This window comes from Dendropsophus ebraccatus, unplaced genomic scaffold, assembly GCF_027789765.1.
Source record: "Dendropsophus ebraccatus isolate aDenEbr1 unplaced genomic scaffold, aDenEbr1.pat pat_scaffold_1585_ctg1, whole genome shotgun sequence".
In the NCBI taxonomy this organism is placed as follows: Eukaryota; Metazoa; Chordata; class Amphibia; order Anura; family Hylidae; genus Dendropsophus; species Dendropsophus ebraccatus.
Window position 1 is genome coordinate 16011 of NW_027209007.1, and position 18254 is coordinate 34264.

At 47.2% G+C, this 18254-nt stretch overlaps 1 protein-coding gene and 1 long non-coding RNA gene across 2 annotated transcripts; one reads left to right on the plus strand and one right to left on the minus strand.

Annotated features, from left to right (window-relative positions):
* Nucleotides 1–664: 664 nt before the first annotated feature.
* On the plus strand, nucleotides 665–18045 carry LOC138775381 (uncharacterized). Its single transcript, XR_011360543.1, has 3 exons — nucleotides 665–840; nucleotides 16593–16764; nucleotides 17963–18045. It is a non-coding gene; the product is annotated as an uncharacterized lncRNA (long non-coding RNA).
* Nucleotides 4919–5822, minus strand: LOC138775379 (peptidyl-prolyl cis-trans isomerase-like 1). Its single transcript, XM_069955923.1, has one exon. The coding sequence runs from the start codon at nucleotides 5743–5745 to the stop codon at nucleotides 5245–5247; it is 501 nt and encodes a 166-aa protein (XP_069812024.1). The 5' UTR covers nucleotides 5746–5822; the 3' UTR covers nucleotides 4919–5244.
* Nucleotides 18046–18254: the final 209 nt, after the last annotated feature.

Sequence of the window (18254 nt, forward strand, 5' to 3'; positions counted from 1 at the left end):
TCTTAGCTGAGGGAAAGGCTAGAGGCTGTTGGTTTTTGTGATGACGTGGGGGGGGGGGGGGGGGGGGCACTGCCTCCTGCTGGTGTGATGTAGGGGGACAAACTGCCCCTACCCCCCACTGGTGTGATGATGTGGTGAACACACAGCCCACTGCAGGTGGGATTATGTGGGGAGGACACACTGCCCCCTGCTGGTGTGATGATGTGGGGTCACACAGTGCCCCCTGCTGGTGTGATGATGTGGGGTCACACACTGCCCCCTGCTGGTGTGATGATGTGGAGGACACACTTTCCCCTACTGGTGTGATGATGTGGGGTCACACAGTGCCCCCTGCTGGTGTGATGATGTGGGGTCACACAGTGCCCCCTGCTGGTGTGATGATGTGGAGGAACACTGTCCCCTGCTGGTGTGATGATGTGGAGGACACATTTTCCCCTACTGGAGTGATGATGTGGGATCACACAGTGCCCCCTGCTGGTGTGATGATGTGGAGGCCACACTGTCCCCTGCTGGTGTGATGTGGAGGACACATTGCCCCCTGCTCGTTTTCTCTTTAATGGCTTCTAGATCCATATTTTTTCTCTCAATGATCATATATAGGTCCGGCATCCCCAACTGCTATGTAACTCTATACATAGAGTCAATGGCACCGATCACATGATGTGACTTCCTGCTTTCGGACGGGGTCTGAGATGATGGGACTTCTCCTTTAGTGATTTTTACATCATATGGAGAGAAGATGTCTGGGCTGGGCCTGCTTTCCGGGCTCTGTATTTTCAGCGTCTGTCTAGTTACCTGTGAAATCACTTGTCGTAATGAAGACGGAGATCCTGTAGACTGGTAGGTGATGAACCGAGAACCAACATTTCACGCTCTATCATCTTTACTGTATGTTCCTCATGGAATAAGTTTAAGGCTATGTTCACACTACGTAAAAGTATGGCCGTTGTTGCCATCGGCAGAAACGGACGTACTTTTTGCGGAGAGCAACATAACCTTATCTGGTATGGGATCCCGGCCGGAGCGTATACACATCGTATACGCTCCGGCCGGGATCCCATACGGGGCCGCAAATAACTGACATGTCAGTTTTCTGCGGCCGGAATTCAGTGAATTCCGGCCCAGAAAGACCTGTCAGTTCACACAGTGAAGCGAGCGGCTCCGGCCGCTTGCTTCATTGTGTGCCATGGGAAGCTCTGATGCGGGCGCGCACTGATGCGCCCGCATCAGGGCTCTGCGGCCGGACGGATCATCCGGCCGGTGCTTAAGTACCGGCCCGCGATGATCCGGGCACAGACCGGGCGGGGTCCATAGGGCAGGAATAGGGAACCTACGGCCCTCCAGCTGTTGCAATACTACAATTCCCATCATGCCTTTGGATGTCAAGACAAGATGGGGATTGTAGTTTTATAAAGAGCTGGAGGTCCATGGGTGGCCCATCTCTGCCATATGGGAATACCCCGTTAAATGGGCACTTTCACTTTAAAAACCTGTGAACATGTGCTAGAGATTTCTGACTGTACGATTCTTTGACGCCCATTACGACCAGTCACAGCTCCGCTTTCACTTCTCACATTGTTCTGGTAAAGTAAAAGCTAATCTGTGATCGGTTGCTATGGGTAACCAAGAAAACCTCAGTATACATATATGGGGGAGATTTATCAAACATGGTGTAAAGTAAAACTGGCTCAGTTGCCCCTAGCAACCAATCAGATGCCGCCTTGGTGACAGCAGAGAGCCCCCCCCCCCCCAAAAAAAAAAAAAAATGCTAGCAGACAGATGTTCACTAAGTCAATGGAAGTTTATGATCTGCCTTACATGTGGTGGTTTTTTTTTTTTTGTTTTTTTTTTTGGGGGGGGGGGGCATTTTTCTTTCCGTTTTAGTGTTTGAGGCACTGAAGGTGTGGCGGTTTTATCTTCCGTAGACTTGTGGCACTGGCCCTATTACATAAGGGTGGTCAGGGAATATATCAGTAATAGGACACTGGCCCTATTACATAAGGGTGGTCGGGGAATATATCAGTAATAGGACACTGGCCCTATTACATAAGGGTGGTCGGGGAATATATCAGTAATAGGACACTGGCCCTATTACATAAGGGGGGGTCAGGGAATATATCAGTAATAGGACACTGGCCCTATTACATAAGGGGGGGGTCAGGGAATATATCAGTAATAGGACACTGGCCCTATTACATAAGGGGGGGGGGTCAGGGAATATATCAGTAATAGGACACTGGCCCTATTACATAAGGGGGGGTCAGGGAATATATCAGTAATAGGACACTGGCCCTATTACATAAGGGGGGGTCAGGGAATATATCAGTAATAGGACACTGGCCCTATTACATAAGGGGGGGGGGGGGTCAGGGAATATATCAGTAATAGGACACTGGCCCTATTACATAAGGGTGGTTGGGGAATATATCAGTAATAGGAAACTGGCCCTATTACATAAGGGTGGTCGGGGAATATATCAGTAATAGGACACTGGCCCTATTACATAAGGGGGGGGGGGGTCAGGGAATATATCAGTAATAGGACACTGGCCCTATTACATAAGGGTGGTTGGGGAATATATCAGTAATAGGAAACTGGCCCTATTACATAAGGGTGGTCGGGGAATATATCAGTAATAGGACACTGGCCCTATTACATAAGGGTGGTCGGGGAATATATCAGTAATAGGACACTGGCCCTATTACATAAGGGTGGTCGGGGAAAAGTTGTCGGTCACTATTTGGCAGTTTGTTTCTGAGCAGGAAGAGTCCATTGTGTGGGGGGAGATCTGTGCTGGTCTCTTCCTGGATGCTGGATGACTGTATATGAGCAGCAGTGTAATATGAAGATATCCTGTGTAATATAGAGGAGAAGACATAAGTAGTGCTGCAGTAACCTCTGTCCTGTTTTCTTTAGTGTTCTATGGCTGCAGCTGTGTGTGTACTATGATGTGCCCCCACACCCACAGTGACCCCTCTCTATATCACTATGTGTGACCCCTCTCTATATTACTATGTGTGACCCCTCTCTATATTACTATGTGTGACCCCCCCTGTATATCACTATGTGTGACCCCTCTCTATATCACTGTGTGACCCCCCCTGTATATCACTATGTGTGACCTCTCTCTATATCACTATGTGTGACCCCCTGTAAATCACTATGTGTGACCCCTCTATATCACTATGTGTGACCCCTCTCTATATCACTGTGTGACCCTCTGTATATCACTGTGTGACCCCTCTCTTTATCACTATGTGTGACCCCTCTCTATATCACTATGTGTAACCCCTCTATATCACTATGTGTGACCCCTCTCTATATCACTATGTGTGACCCCTCTCTATATCACTATGTGTGACCCCTCTCTATATCACTGTGTGTGACCCCTCTCTATATCACTATGTGTGACCCCTCTCTATATCACTATGTGTGACCCCTCTCTCTATCACTATGTATGACCCCTCTCTCTATCACTATGTGTGACCCCTCTATATCACTATGGCTGACCTCTATATTACAGGTATCTGGCATTGTTAGCAGTGTTTCTGTGTGTATGGTAAATATTTAGTTAAAAGACCACCTGCTCCATCTAGTCTAGTTGTGAGTAGTTCAGGACATGGAGGCTGGAGACTTTCTGCATCCACTGCACACACAGGAGAATCTGCTTTATATACAATATTCCTTTATTCCCTCAGAAGTCGCCCCAGGATCATGTAGGACATTAGGGAGAAGCTGCTGAGCCAGTGTGATAAAGAACTCCCCTGGTATATGGCCGGCCATTTATGAAGGAGCAGGAGTCGGACCTGATTAAATTCAGGAGTCGGAGTTGCGGCTTACCGACTCCACAGCCCTGATGTAAATATAGCAGTTCTGCATAACAGTCGCACCCAAACTATATGACCATCACCCCCACTGGGTTCACTTCTCCTTTCTATAGCACTGTCAGCAGTTTTTAGGACTAGAAACTTCTAGCAGATTAGGAGTGTAGATCCCTGGTGTAAGGTACTATTACACGGAACGATAACTGGCCAATTATCGCTCCGTGTAATAAATACAACGATCAGCCAATGACAATGATCTTCAGCTACTTGTTGATATAGGTTAGAACCTATATTTGTCGGGCACCGACTGCACATCGCTACGTGTAATAGCGGTGCGCGGCCGGCGACTGACAATATACATTACCTATCCACGCTGCAGGGCTGCTCCTGTGGTCCGCTTCTCCCCGGGTCCCACGCGTTCTTGCTTCAGAGCGGCCTGTCAGCTGACAGGCCACAGCGGTCCCGGCCTGTGATTGGCTGAGCGGCCTGTCAGCTGACAGGCCACTCTGAAGCTAAAGTGTGCAGGACCCGGGGAGAAGCGGACCAGAGGAGCAGCCCTGGATCATGGATAGGTAAAGTATACAGTTTAAACAAGGGCTGCAAGGACAACGGTAACGATGTCCCTGCAGCCCTTGTTAAACGATTATCGGGCCGTGTAATAGGTCCAGTAAACGAGCGACGATTAGCAGATTAGCGCTCATTTACTGGTATTATCAGACCATCGTCCCATGTAATACCACCCTAATGATGCGAATGGAGCCCCCAATGCACAATGTAGGGATGAAAGGCTTCCAGCTCCATCCACTATCCTTACTACATGGCTATACAGAACAGATGCCCACTCCCTTTTGTTGACTGAAAAAGAAGCCACAGCCGTGTACATCTCATCTCCTTCTTTCCAGGATATATGAACACTGATCAGCTATCGATCTTCAACCTGCAGCATAACTACAACTCCCAGCGTGACCGACAGGACTAACAGGGAGGAATCAAATGATGCCGAACCATAGCCGTTAGAGCATGCTGGGAGTTGTAGTTTGGGGGATTACAGGAGTATGGGGGTCTTCCAAATAGAATCTGTCAAACAAACAAAGTCGGTTCAGATTTTTTAATTAGAAAAAAAACAACAACATTTCAATGCAATAATAAAAAAAGACCAAAAAAAAAAAAAAAGAGAAACCCCTTCACATGTCCATACAGAACAGGGGGGCTCAGCAGGTATCCCATAGGGAATCATGGGGCCCCTGGTCACCTCCTGCAGATCAGTCCATAGAGAACCCAGGGGCCACAGCACGTGACTCAGAATCCAGGGGCCACACGACCTGTCCCATAGAGCAGCCAGGGGCCACGTGACAGGTCCCATAGAGCAGCCAGGGGCCACGTGACAGGTCCCATAGAGCAGCCAGGGGCCCCGGCTCCATCACTGCGGATAGGCCCGGAGGATCTTGACCTCGTCCAGGGGTCGGTCCTGGCTGTCGGTCTCCACCATCCCCAGCCGGTTCAGGGTCCCGATCCCCTGGTACACCCGCCCGAATATGGTGTGCTTCCCATCCAGCCACTGGGACGGGGCCAGGGTGAGGAAGAACTGGCTGCCATTGGTGTCCGCTCCGGCATTGGCCATGGCGAGGATACCGGCCCCGGTGAACTTCAGCTCCGGGTGCAGCTCATCGGCGAAGTGCTTCCCGTCATAGATGGAGCCGCCTCCCCGCCCGGTGCCCGTGGGGTCCCCGCCCTGCACCATAAAGTCCTTGATGATACGATGGAACTTGGTGCCGTTATAGTAGCCGCGCCGGGCGAGCTCCGCGAAGTTCTTACAAGTCCGGGGAGCGTGATCCCAGTACAGCTCCACCGTGATGGCGCCCATGGTGGTGTCCAGGCAGATGGTGGCCGGCCGCCAGTTATCCGGTGGGATCCCCGCCATTATCCGCACGTGTGCCCGGGAGATTCTGCCACGCCAAAAGCGACTTCCGCGTGCCAAACCTCGTTCTGGGATCCGCTCACTGTAGTGCGGTTTCCGTTCTAAATAAAGTTACATTTGAATATTCGACTGGATGCACTTTTGCTAGGCCCCAATGCCAGCGTTGCCCCTAGCAACCAATCAGAACACTGTACAAATAGAGGCTAGAAGCTTATTGGTTAAACATTTTGCTAATTGGTTGCTATGGGCAGCGCAGTGAGGCCTGGTTAAAGCGTTATTTAGCAAAGTATTCAAATGCAACTTTATTTATAAAGGAAAAACTGCTCTGCAGGCTGCTTGGAGAGAGTTCCCACAAAGTCTTTTAGGGTTGTTTTTCTTCCCTCTCTTTGAGATGTAAATACAGCTGTATTATGCTAAATATGGGCGTCATAGGCATTATACGGTGGACTTTTAGGTTTAAAAAGACGGGTGCAAAAAGGCTGCACATAATAATAATTATGTGGGGCTGACATTACTAAAAGACTTTCCGTTCTTCCTGTCAAAATGCAAAAAAAAAAAACGAAACAAAAAAAACGGCCGCAAAATGATCACTGTGTGAACATAGCCTAAAAGTACCTCCAGTGGTGGGGGGGGGGCAGTTCTATAATGTCATGGCAAATTGTGCACAATGGTCATTTGTCTTATGTACATGCATTTGCAACTTGGCACCAGAATAGGTTTCTGTGGGCCTGTTCACACTGCATACCAGCAATACACAAAAAGAGCTTCCATAGTAACCCGTCTGCAGCACAAGAACCAGCGCCATAGGCTTACATTGAGATGACTCTTGCACTGGAGCTACGGAAACACACTAATTACTGATTAAAGAGGTACTCCAGTGAGAAAAAAATATTTTCAAATCAACTGGTAGCAGAAAGTTATGCAGATTTGTAAATTAATTCTATTAAAAAAAAAAATCTTCAGTCTTCCAGTACTTATCAGCTGCTGTATGCTCTGCAGAAAGTGGTGGATTCTTTACAGTCTGACACAGTTCTCTCTGCTGCCACCTCTGTCCATGTCAGGAACTGTCTATGGGAATTTGCAACTGCTCTGACCAGTGCAGAGGGCACTGTGTAAGACTGGAAAGAATACACCACTTCCTACAGGACATATAGCTGGGAGACTGGAGATTTTTTTAGTAGAGTTAATTTACAAATATGTATAACTTTTTGACACCAGCTGATCTGAAAACATTTTTTTTCCACCAGAGTACTCCTTTAAGGATCTGTTCACGGGGCAAAAAAAAAACAGTGGAAAAAAAGCCCTCTAGATCAGCATAGAATTTACTATGCAATTTTTGGTGCTGATTTGGAGGCGACTTATAATGTGGATTCAAGCTCAAACCGACTTTAAAGCGAATGTACCATCAGGATGCCCATGCCCATGGATGGCCCTCCCACCCGCAGTGGGGGAAACCCCCGCCTCTATGACTTGGCTCCATTAGAATCACAGGAGCTGCATCATAGAGGGGCAGGGGTTTCCTCCCAATGGGGGCCGTCTGGCCCGTCTCCAGTGCTTCAGCCTGGCTAGTGCCTGCAAATAGAGCGGCACTGTATATGGGAACCAGGCCGGGCCCACACAGTATATTTGCAACCAACACCAGAAATGGATTGAAAACACAGAAAGGCTACGTTCACACACTGTTGAAATTGAGTGGATGGCAAATAACGGCCATTGTTTTTGAAACAATGGCAATTACTTGCCATTAAATTGCGGACATCAACTCAACAGTGGATGGCAGACAGTGGATTTCAATAGTGTGTGTACATAGCCTTTCTGTGTTTTCAATCCACTCCTGGTTTTGGTTGCAAAATACTGACCAAAATCCTGAGCAAAAATACTGTGTGCGAACATAGCCTAGAAGGGTAGTCCAACTTAAAGTGACTCTGTACCCACAATCTGACCCCCCAAACCGCTTGTACCTTCGGATAGCTGCTTTCAATCCATGATCTGTTCTGCCGTCCGTTTGGCAGGTGATGCAGTTATTGTCCTAAAAAATTAATTTTAAAATTGCAGCCCCGTGTCCTACAGGCGTATCTGTGCCCTAACTTTGCAACACCCCTCCGTCCCTACTCATCATTAGAAATGCTCCAGGCAGATTGCCTATTATTCACCACCCGTGTTACTACAGCAGATGGGCTGGATCGTTAAAGGGGTTGTCCGGCGATAAAAAATTATTCACAGAATAACACACATTACAAAGTTATACAACTTTGTAATGTATGTTATGTCTGTGAATGGCCCCCTTCCCCGTGTTTCCCCCCGCCCACGCTAGACCCGGAAGTGTGGTGCATTATACTCACCGCATCTCGTGTCGTCCACGGTCTCCGATCCTCAGCAGTGATGTCTTCTTCGGGAGACCGGCGGATCTTCCCGAGTGCCGGCCGCCCTCTGCAGCGTCATCCGAAGCTCAGCCGCGATTGGCTGAGCAGAACTGTGCTCAGCCAATCGCGGCTGAGCAGCTGATGACGTGGCCGCGTCTTCAGCCGCTCTGCCGCGATTGGCTGAGCACAGTTATGCTCAGCCAATCGCGGCTGAGCTTCGGATGACGCTGCAGAGGGCGGCCAGCACTCGGGAAGATCCGCTGGCCGCCCGAAGAAGACGTCACTGCTGAGGATCGGAGACCGTGGTCGGCACGTGACAGGTATGTATAGCGCACCACACTTCCGGGTACACGGGCGGGGGTCGGGGAACACGGGGAAGGGGGCCATTCACAGACATAACATACATTACAAAGTTGTATAACTTTGTAATGTGTGTTATTCTGTGAATAATTTTTTATCGCCGGACAACCCCTTTAAGACACCTGTGCAATGTTCAAACAGGAGTAAATGTTCCAGTGGCATTCCTAATGATGAGGAGGGACGGAGGGGTGGTGCAAAGTTAGGGCACAGATACGACACAGGGCTGCAATTTTGAAATTAATTTTTTAGGACAATAGCTGCATCATCTGCCGAACGGACCGGAGGACAGATCTTGGATTAAAAGCAGCTATCTGACGGTACAAGTGGTTTGGGGGGGTCAGATTGTGGGTACAGAGTCACTTTAAAACTAACTTTTCCGCACGTGCGGCTCTATTCAAAACAAAGGAGGCGGGGGCTGATATGGAGATAGCTGTGGGGTACAGATGTAGGACCCCCGCAATTTTATACTTTTCCCCTATCCTCTCACATTTTAGGGTGCGGTTTTTGCCCATGTGCACACACCCTTCAGACAAGGGCAATCACTAGCAATGACTTTGCTGGAGTAAATGTAATCCCAGCACTGAGTATGAGGGTGGCTGGGACCTTACTTTGTATAGCAGTACCTGACCAGACCAGGGGTCCTGGAACTGACACGAACACTGGTAAGAGCAGAGGGGCTCATGTCACCCCCCACTGCTGCCACTCAAAGGAGATATATATATATATATATATATATATATATATATATATATATAATTACAGGTTATTAACTTTATTGCAACAATGTATTAAAGACAAAAAAAAAAAACCTTCACGTCTCACCCCTCTTCACACCCAGTGGTGCTATAATGACACCTACATCATGTAAGCTGACCATATGAAACTTACTACATTCAAGGCAAACTCTGTTAGTTTCTCTGGGAGGGCAGGCCTGTCTGATGGTCCTCTGGTCACCATTGTGCAGCTTGTTGTGGCCATCACTACAGTCATGAATGCCCTGCTCTTTAACCCCTTAAGGACAGAGCCTGAAATGGCCTTAATGACAGAGACAAATTTTATGAATATGACCTGTGTCACTTTATTCATTAATAACTTCGGGATGCTTTTACCTATCCGGCTGATTCTGAGATTGTTTTCTCGTGACATATTGTACTTTACATTTCTGGTAAATTGGAGTCGATACTCATAACAAATCTTTATGAAAAAAAACCAAATAATGTGAAAAAATGTGAAAAAATGCATTTTTCCAACTTTGAAACTTTTTTGCGTATACAGAAAGTGGTTATACCACATAAATTATATATTAAATAGCATTAGCAACATGTCTACTTTATGTTGGCGGCATTTATTAAACTATCTTTCATTTTTTTTAGACGATAGGAAGCTTAAAACATTAGCAGCAAATTTCCAAATTTTCAGTAAAATTTCAAAATCAGATATTTTTAGGGACCTGTTCAGGTTTAAAGTGTATTTGAGGGGCCTGTATGTTAGAAAGCCCCACAAAGCACCCCATTTCAGAAACTGCACCCCCCAAACTCTGCAAAAGCACATCCAGAAAGTGTTTTAACCCTTTAGGGGAGTCACAGAAATAAAAGCGAAGTGTGTAAGGAATTTGAAAATTTTAATTTTCTGTGCAGAGATTTTATTGTAATCCAATATTTTTCATAATTATAAACCTATTACCAGAGAAATGCACCCCAATAATTATTGCCCCGTTTCTGCAGTTTATAGAAATACCCCATATGTGACCCTATTGCGCTATTTGACGCAACCACAAGCCTCAGATATAAGGGAGCGCCTAGTGAATTTCAACGCCTCCGTTATATTTGGTCATTTTTGACTGTACCACTTCAGGTTGGCAGAGGCTCTGGGGTGTCAAAACCTAAAAAACACCCCTAAAGGGACACCATTTAGAAAACTACACCCCTCAAGGAATGTAACAAGGGGTGCGGTGAGCATCTGGACCCCACAGGTGCTTCACAGATTTTCCGAACAATATGGCGTGAAAAAAGAAAAATTTATTTTTTACACTAAAACGTTGTTCTAGCCTTCAATTTTTCATTTTCTTAAAGGGATAAGAGGCAAAAAAAGACAAAAAATGTGTAGCGCAGTTTCTCCCGAGTACAGAAATACCCCACATGTGGCGATAAAGTGCCAAGGGGGCGCAGGACGAGCCTCCAAAGGGAAGGAGCGCCAATTGGCTTTTGGAAGCTGGATTTCACTGAAAAGGATTTCAAGGGCCATGTCGCATTTACAGAGCCCTCGTGCTGCCAAGACACTGGAAACCCCCCACAAGTGATTCCATTCTGGAAACTACACCCCTCAAGGAATCTAACAAGGGGTGCAGTGAGCATATGGACCCCACTGGTGACGGGCACAAATGTGGAACAATGTGACGTGAAAGGGAAAAATTTCATTTTTTCACTTTCATGGCACAAATGTGCCCGTCATCAAGGGGTTCATATCCTCACTGCACCCCTTGTTAGATTCCTTGAGGGGTGCAGTTTCCAGAATGGGGTCACTTGTGGGGGGTTTCCACTGTCCTGGCAGCACGAGGGCTCTGTAAATGCGACATGGCGTTCATCATCCATTCTAGCCAAATCCAACCTCCAAAATCCAAATGGCGCTCCTTCCCTTCGGAGGCTTGCCCTGCGCCCACATGACGCTTTATGTCTACATGTGGGGTATTTACGGACTCGGGGGAAATTGCTCTACATATATTGTGTGTTTTTTTCTCTTTTAACCCCTTGTGAAAATGATAAATTCAAGGCTAAACCAACATTATAGTGTAAAAAATGTAATATTTCATTTTCACGCCACATTGTTCCACATTTGTGCCCGTCACCAGTGGGGTCCATATGCTCACTACACCCCTTGTTACATTCCTTGAGGGGTGTAGTTTCCATAATGGGGTCACTTGTGGGGGGTTTCAACTGTCTTGGCAACACAGAGGCCTTTTGAATGCAACATGGCCCCTCAAAATCCATTCCATCCAAATCCAGCCTTCAAAAACGAAATGGCGCTCCTTCCCTTCGGAGGCTTGCCCTGCGCCCACATGGCGCTTTATGTCCACATGTGGGGTATTTACGGACTCGGGGGAAATTGCGCTACACATTTTGTTTTTTTTTCTCCTTTTTAACCCCTTGTGAAAATGATATATTCAAGGCTAAACCAACATTATAGTGTAAAAAATGTAATATTTCATTTTCACGCCACATTGTTCCACATTTGTGTCCGTCACCAGTGGGGTCCATATGCTCACTACACCCCTTGTTACATTCCTTGAGGGGTGCAGTTTCCATAATGGGGTCACTTGTGGGGGGTTTCACCTGTCTTGGCAACACAGGGGCCTTTTGAATGCAACATGGCCCCTCGAAATCCATTCCATCCAAATCCAGCCTTCAAAAACCAAATGGCGCTTCTTCCCTTCGGAGGCTCACCCTGCACCCGCATGGCGCTTTATGTCCACATGTGGGGTATTTCCGTACTCAGGGGAAATTGCTCTACACATTAAATGTTTTTTTTTATCTTTTAACCCCTTGTGAAAATGAAAAAAACATGACAAGATTAATAATTTAGAGTAAAAATTTTACAAAAATTACACTAAATGTTGGTCTAGCCTTGATTTTTTTCCATTTCCACAAGGGGTTAAAAAAGAAAATGAACACAAAACGTGTAGGGTAGTGTCCCCTGAGTACGAAAATACCCCACATGTGGGCATAATGTGCCATATGGGCACAGGGCAAGTCACCAAAGGGACAGAGCGCCATTTAGAGGCTGGAATGGAGGATGGAGGCCATGTCGCAATTACAAAGCTCCTGTGCTGCCAGGACAGTAGAAACCCCCGACAAGTGACCCTATTCTGGAAACTACACCCCATAAGGAATCTAACAAGGGGTGCAGTGAGCATATGGACCCCACTGGTGACGGGCACTTACGTAGAACATGTGCCGAGAAAATAAAAAATACAATTTTTTTCATTTTCACGTCCCAAATGTGGCCGTCACCAGGGGGCCATATCCCCGCTGCCCCCCTTCTTAGATTCCTTATGGGGTGTAGTTTCCAGAATGGGGTCACTTGTGGGGGGTTTCTACTGTCCTGGCCGCACAGAGGCTTTGAAATTGCATCATGGCATCCTCTAATGGGAATGGCGGCCATACCTATTTAGCTGGGGGAAAAGGGACAATTCTAATTTATTTGGGGGTATTAGGCCAATTATTAGTTTATAAGGTTGAAAATGACAGGTGTCCATCAAATTCAACCTGTGTTGATCCAGAGGAAGGCAAAAAACCCCTCGTGAGGCAGACGACAGTAGCCTCATCACTGGGGAAAAATTCCTTCCTGACTCCATAATGGCGATCAGAATAATCCCCGGATCAACGTGACCCCTGAAATAGGAATAAGGGACAGAATTTAGATAATGTAGAACCCCAGTGACGTGTGGTGCGCCTTGAAGCGATCCAGTATGCAGAGGCCGGGGTGATCAGGACAGGTGTCACACTGGAAAATGGTGTCCTTCCTGATCCCCCTGTTACGCCACACTCTGCACTTCTTCTGGGGTCTCCCTTTCTCCAGTGTGGGGGACGTCACCTGGAAAATGTTGTCCTGGTGCGATATGGGGTCCTTCATATCCAGAAGCGCTGGGTCCGCTCCATGGCTGCTAAATATTAGGGCTCTATTACTACTTCTGATATGTTCGGATCGTGCCGCAAGCTACAGGGCAGCGAGGGAGCGGAAGAGGGGGTGCTGGTATAAAAGTTATCCCCGTACAGGTGGTAACCTTTATCCAGCAGTGGGAAGATCAGTTCCCGGACGATCTCCCCACTAACTCCAAGGATGGGGGGGAAGGGGGCATCTGGGGGCTGGATTCGGGTGTCCCTTCCTACATACACTCTAAGGGTACGTGCACACTGCGGAATCGCGACAGATAACCCTTCGTGCATTCCACAGCTGGCACCCACCGGCGGACTGATGCAGGTGCACGTCTCCACACGTGTCATAGACTCCATTCTATGCACGGGCGGATTCCGCTCTCCGTCCAACGTGTTCATTCTTTGGATGGACGACGGATTCCGCCCGTGCATAGAATGGAGTCTATGACACGGGTGGAGACATGCGCCCGCATCAGTCCGCCGGTGGGTGCCAGCTGCGGAATGCACAAAGGGTTATCCTTCGCCATTCCGCAGTTTGCACGTACCCGAAATCTGTAAGTGTACCCTGAGGTACTGTCACAGAGTGTGTAGAATTTCACACCATGCCGTCATCTCTTATTGGGACGGTACTGGCGGAAAAGACGTGTCTGGGGGGCAGCGTACGCTACGCTACCCCCAGACACGTCACTGGATGATGAGGATGAATGGAGGAAAGAGGGATCCCCCCATTCATCCTCACTGGCTGTTTCGGTGTCGGAGGCAATAATAACGTATCCCTCTGACGCCGAAAACACCCTGGGGGCCATCTTTATACGGGGATTGGTATATGGGGTATGTAGTGGTGTAGTGTCAAACTTTATTCAATGTAGTGTGGTGTAATGTAGTGTTTTTTACGTGTTTTTTTACAGTAAGTATAAAAAAAAAACCTACGCCAACAAAGGAGTTGCTGATAAATGCCGCACTTATGTGCGGCACTTATAAGCAGACCGTGGCAGTAGAATATAGAAAAAAAACACCCTACGCCAAAAAGGAGGAGTTGCTGATTAGCAGCGCACTTTCGTGCGATGCTGATCAACACTCAGCGGCGATAGGGTGCGGAAAATAGAAAAAAAAAAATTTGGGAAAAAAAAATAATTTTTTTTTATATTCTGAATATCCCTGTAGCTGCTGATAAGTGTATTACACATATCAGCCGCTAGGGGGCAGCAGAGCGCAAAATCCGGAAAATGACGAGGCTGGAGCCGAAAATAGCCGAAAGAAGACGACGAGGACCGCCGGAAAGACCCGAAGACCGAACGGAATGACGGAGGACGCCGCGAACCTGGAAGACGCCGATCAGGAGCCCGGGACAGGTGAGTAATGTACAAATACCTGCTCTGGACCCCTCCGCTACCTAGCTGAGGGGTCCAGGACAGGTATTTACTATTTTGTGGGACTCTGATCGCCGTGCCACCGGCCCGATCGCCGTGAACGGCCGGCCGGCCGTTCACGGCGATCGGGCCGGTGGCACGGCGATCAACATTACTTTTTACAGTAATGGCGGTAGGTGCCGTCCTCGGACAGCACCGACCGCCATTTTTTTCCGGGTCATCGGGTCACCGATGACCCGGAAAGGTTCCGATCGCCGCTATTGGCTGATCTGAATTGATCAGCCTATAGCAGCGATCGTAAGCACGGGGGGTGTTAACCACCCCCGTGCCGAGAAGCTATGATGGCCTGCTATGATTTATAGCAGGCCATCTTCCCCGAACCGCTGTGTGTGAACACGCAGCGATCGGGGAAACATCGGGCGTAAATTTACGCCCTGATGCGCTAAGTACCATGGCGCCAGGGCGTAAGTTTACGCCCGATGTCGTTAAGGGGTTAATGCTGGATTCAGACACTGTGTACACACCAAATCACAATGCAGCAAGTGTTTACTGGCTGCCTCGTTTTTACAGATGAAACATGAGGGAAATTAGTATTACTGTCATTTACCTTTGAAATGTCACAAGGTATAATGGGTCAGGGTGTCCGGACCTTCTCCAATCTCTAAAATGAACAGGTGTGTAACATCTAGTGCTTCAGGACTCTATAAAAAGTCTATGGAGCCCTCAGGGCCAGAACCACTGTGACCTTTGAACCCTTCACACAAGGAATAATTAGTCTAATCTGAATGAAGAAAAAAAATCTGGGATGGGATGACCCCTTCCCCAGCCATTTCGCCCAGGGCAGCTAAAGTTTTTACAAACTACAGGTACACTTTTAGGGTTGCTTCACATGTACCGGAGTTTGGTAGTGTGAAGTTGAATGGGTCATTCCACTGAGGATATGTAATTCGGCCCGGAGCATATATTACCTGCTCGGTGCTGCGGCTGTGTGAGGCTCCCGGCTCCTCTCGCTCCCCATCAGCCAATCAGTGCACGGCAGCGAAGGGAGCCTCACATACAGCCGCAGCGCCCAGCAGGTAATGTATGCTCTGGGCTGCGGGGGGTTAAAGGGGCCATGTTACATAATCGCAGTGGAATGAAAATTCTGTTGCGGATATGTAACCTCATAGACCTTCACACTACCAGGATCTGCAAACTCTCGCAGTGTGAAATCCGCTGCGGATCCGGTACGTGTGAAGCTACCCTAAGGCTATGTTCACACAGTATTTTTTTTAACCGAAATCAGGAGTAGACATCACAGGGCAAATTTATAATGAAAAGATTTGCACAGTTTCTGTGTTTTAAGCCCACTTTTGGTTTTGCTTAAAATAATACTGACCAAAAGACTGACAGAAATACTATGTGTAAACATAGCCTAATAGTGATCCCCTATCCATTGCACAGGAGATAAGTAGTTGCTCAGTGGTGATCTGACTGGTGGGACTTCTTTGCCCACTACAAGAATGGAGGTCATTTATTGGCAAATAACAGCGGTTGTAAAATATTTTTTTGCTATTAAATGACGGCCATCCACTTAAAGGGGTTATCCAGCACTACAAAAACATGGCCACTTTCTTCCAGAGACAATCCCACTCTTGTCTCCAGCTTGGGCAGAATTTTGCTGCTCAGTTCTATTGAAGTGAATGAAGCTTAAAGGGGTTATCCAGCGCTACAAAAACATGGCCACTTTTCCCCCTACTGTTGTCTCCAGTTCAGGTACGGTTTGCAATTAAGCTCCATTTACTTCAATGGAACGGAGTTTCAAAACCCCACCCAATCTAGAGACAACAGTAGGGGGAAAGTGGCCATGTTTTTGTAGCACTGGACAACCCCTTTAATTTCAACAGTGTGCGAACATAGCCTTTCTGTGTTTTTAATCCACTCCTGGTTTTGGTGTGAACATAGCCTACATCTCATAGCCACCAAAGGGGTCTGTGTTCTCTATAGAGTCCTGGCACTTTGTTAGTAAGAGATGACAATGTGTATGACATGTGAAAAGATGAATTACAATAGTTTTCCCCTATATTTCCTTTATACTTTTTTTTTTTTTTTTTATATTTGAACAGGTTTGTGGTGTATAAGTTACCAAAACGTCTAATAAATGAGACGTATGGATCTGGACTGGACTATTTGTATCTCGACTCAAAGTCACAGGGATGGCAAGTCAGCAAATTCCTCATCAACATGACCCAGGGAGCGATGGGGCATGTTCTGCAGCAGCTCTATCAGTCATACCATGTGAGTGCAGATGTCACCTAAGGACTCACAATATACACAACACTGAGCATGACATACCTGCACTGCTCCTGGCTTCTCCATGTTAACAAAATTACTTCCAATTGCAAATAAACACCCTATAGGTGTACATGTGGTGGGGGGCAGATTTTCTGGGGCTGGCATACCTGGCAGACATGTTGTTTGAGAATTTTTTTTTTTTGTCATCAACCCCTTTAAACCCTTAATGACCAGGGACGTACATTTACGCCCCCGCAGCCTGGGCCTTGGCGCAAGAGGGGTGTAATGTACGCCCCGCCGGTGTACCGAGCTCCTGAGCTCGCTTCATAGCAGGTGAGGACCGGCTGCTACCATCAATGGCCATTAACCCCTTAAACTCCGCGATTGTGCTGCAGTCGCTTAAGTATGAGTGGCAGGAGCATCTCCTGTCACTTACCTATTGGGACCCCCCCAGCATGTCTGCGGGGGTCCCGATCGTATGACCTGACTGCTGGAGGTCTCTTACCTTCCTCCGTGCAGTCAGGTCTTCAGTCTTCTAATACAGTCTGCCCCAGGCCACAGGCAGGCTCCATTGGAAGATCGCTGATAACACTGATCCCTCCTCTGCTATGGCTTACTGTAGCAGTGATCAGTGAATACAATATATGTAAAAGTCCCATAGGGGGACTAAAAATGTGTGAAAAAAAATAAATAAAAGTTTTTAAAAATTCCCCGAAGCCCCTCCCCCAATAAAAGTCTACATCACCCCCACTTCAGTCAGTTTTACCGTAAAGTGTTTACATAAACACGGACCCCCCCAAAAAAAAAAAAAAAAAATAAATAAAATAAATAAATTTCAGAATTGCATTTTTGTCCCAATTCCACCCTATAAATGATATTTTGGGGGTTCTATCATTAATTTTATGGCAGATTGAAAGGAGCCATTACAATGTACACCTGTTTCTGAAAAAACAAGACCTCACATGGCCCTGTAGCTGGACAAATAAAAGAGTTATAGCTCTTAGAAGGCGGGGAGGAAAAAACGGAAACGCAACACTGAAAATTGGCACTGTCCTTCAGGGGTTAAACCATCGCTTAATTCAGTTGCAGTGCACTAGTGGGTGCAGTAGTTCCAATGTATCACACATGACGATATGTTATGTTCCTGAACATGTGTCACTCTGTCTTTTATCTAAATCTTAGTATATTTCCATTCTCACAGAGAAACGACACGGCATACATGTTATATAATGATTCTCCGCCGACCATAAACAGCTCCTTCACAAAAAAAGGCCACTCCAAGGGTAAGTGACAATCTGCTATTTGGGGAAGATCTTCTTACTGATTTTAAAACGACTCTGTACCCACAATCTGTCCCCCCCAAACCACTTGTACCTTCAGATAGCTGCTTTTAATCTAAGATCTGTCCTGGGGTCCGTTTGGCAGGTGATGCAGCTATTGTCCTAAAAAACAACTTTAAAACTGGCAGCCCTGTGCCCAACGGCCGTGGCCTA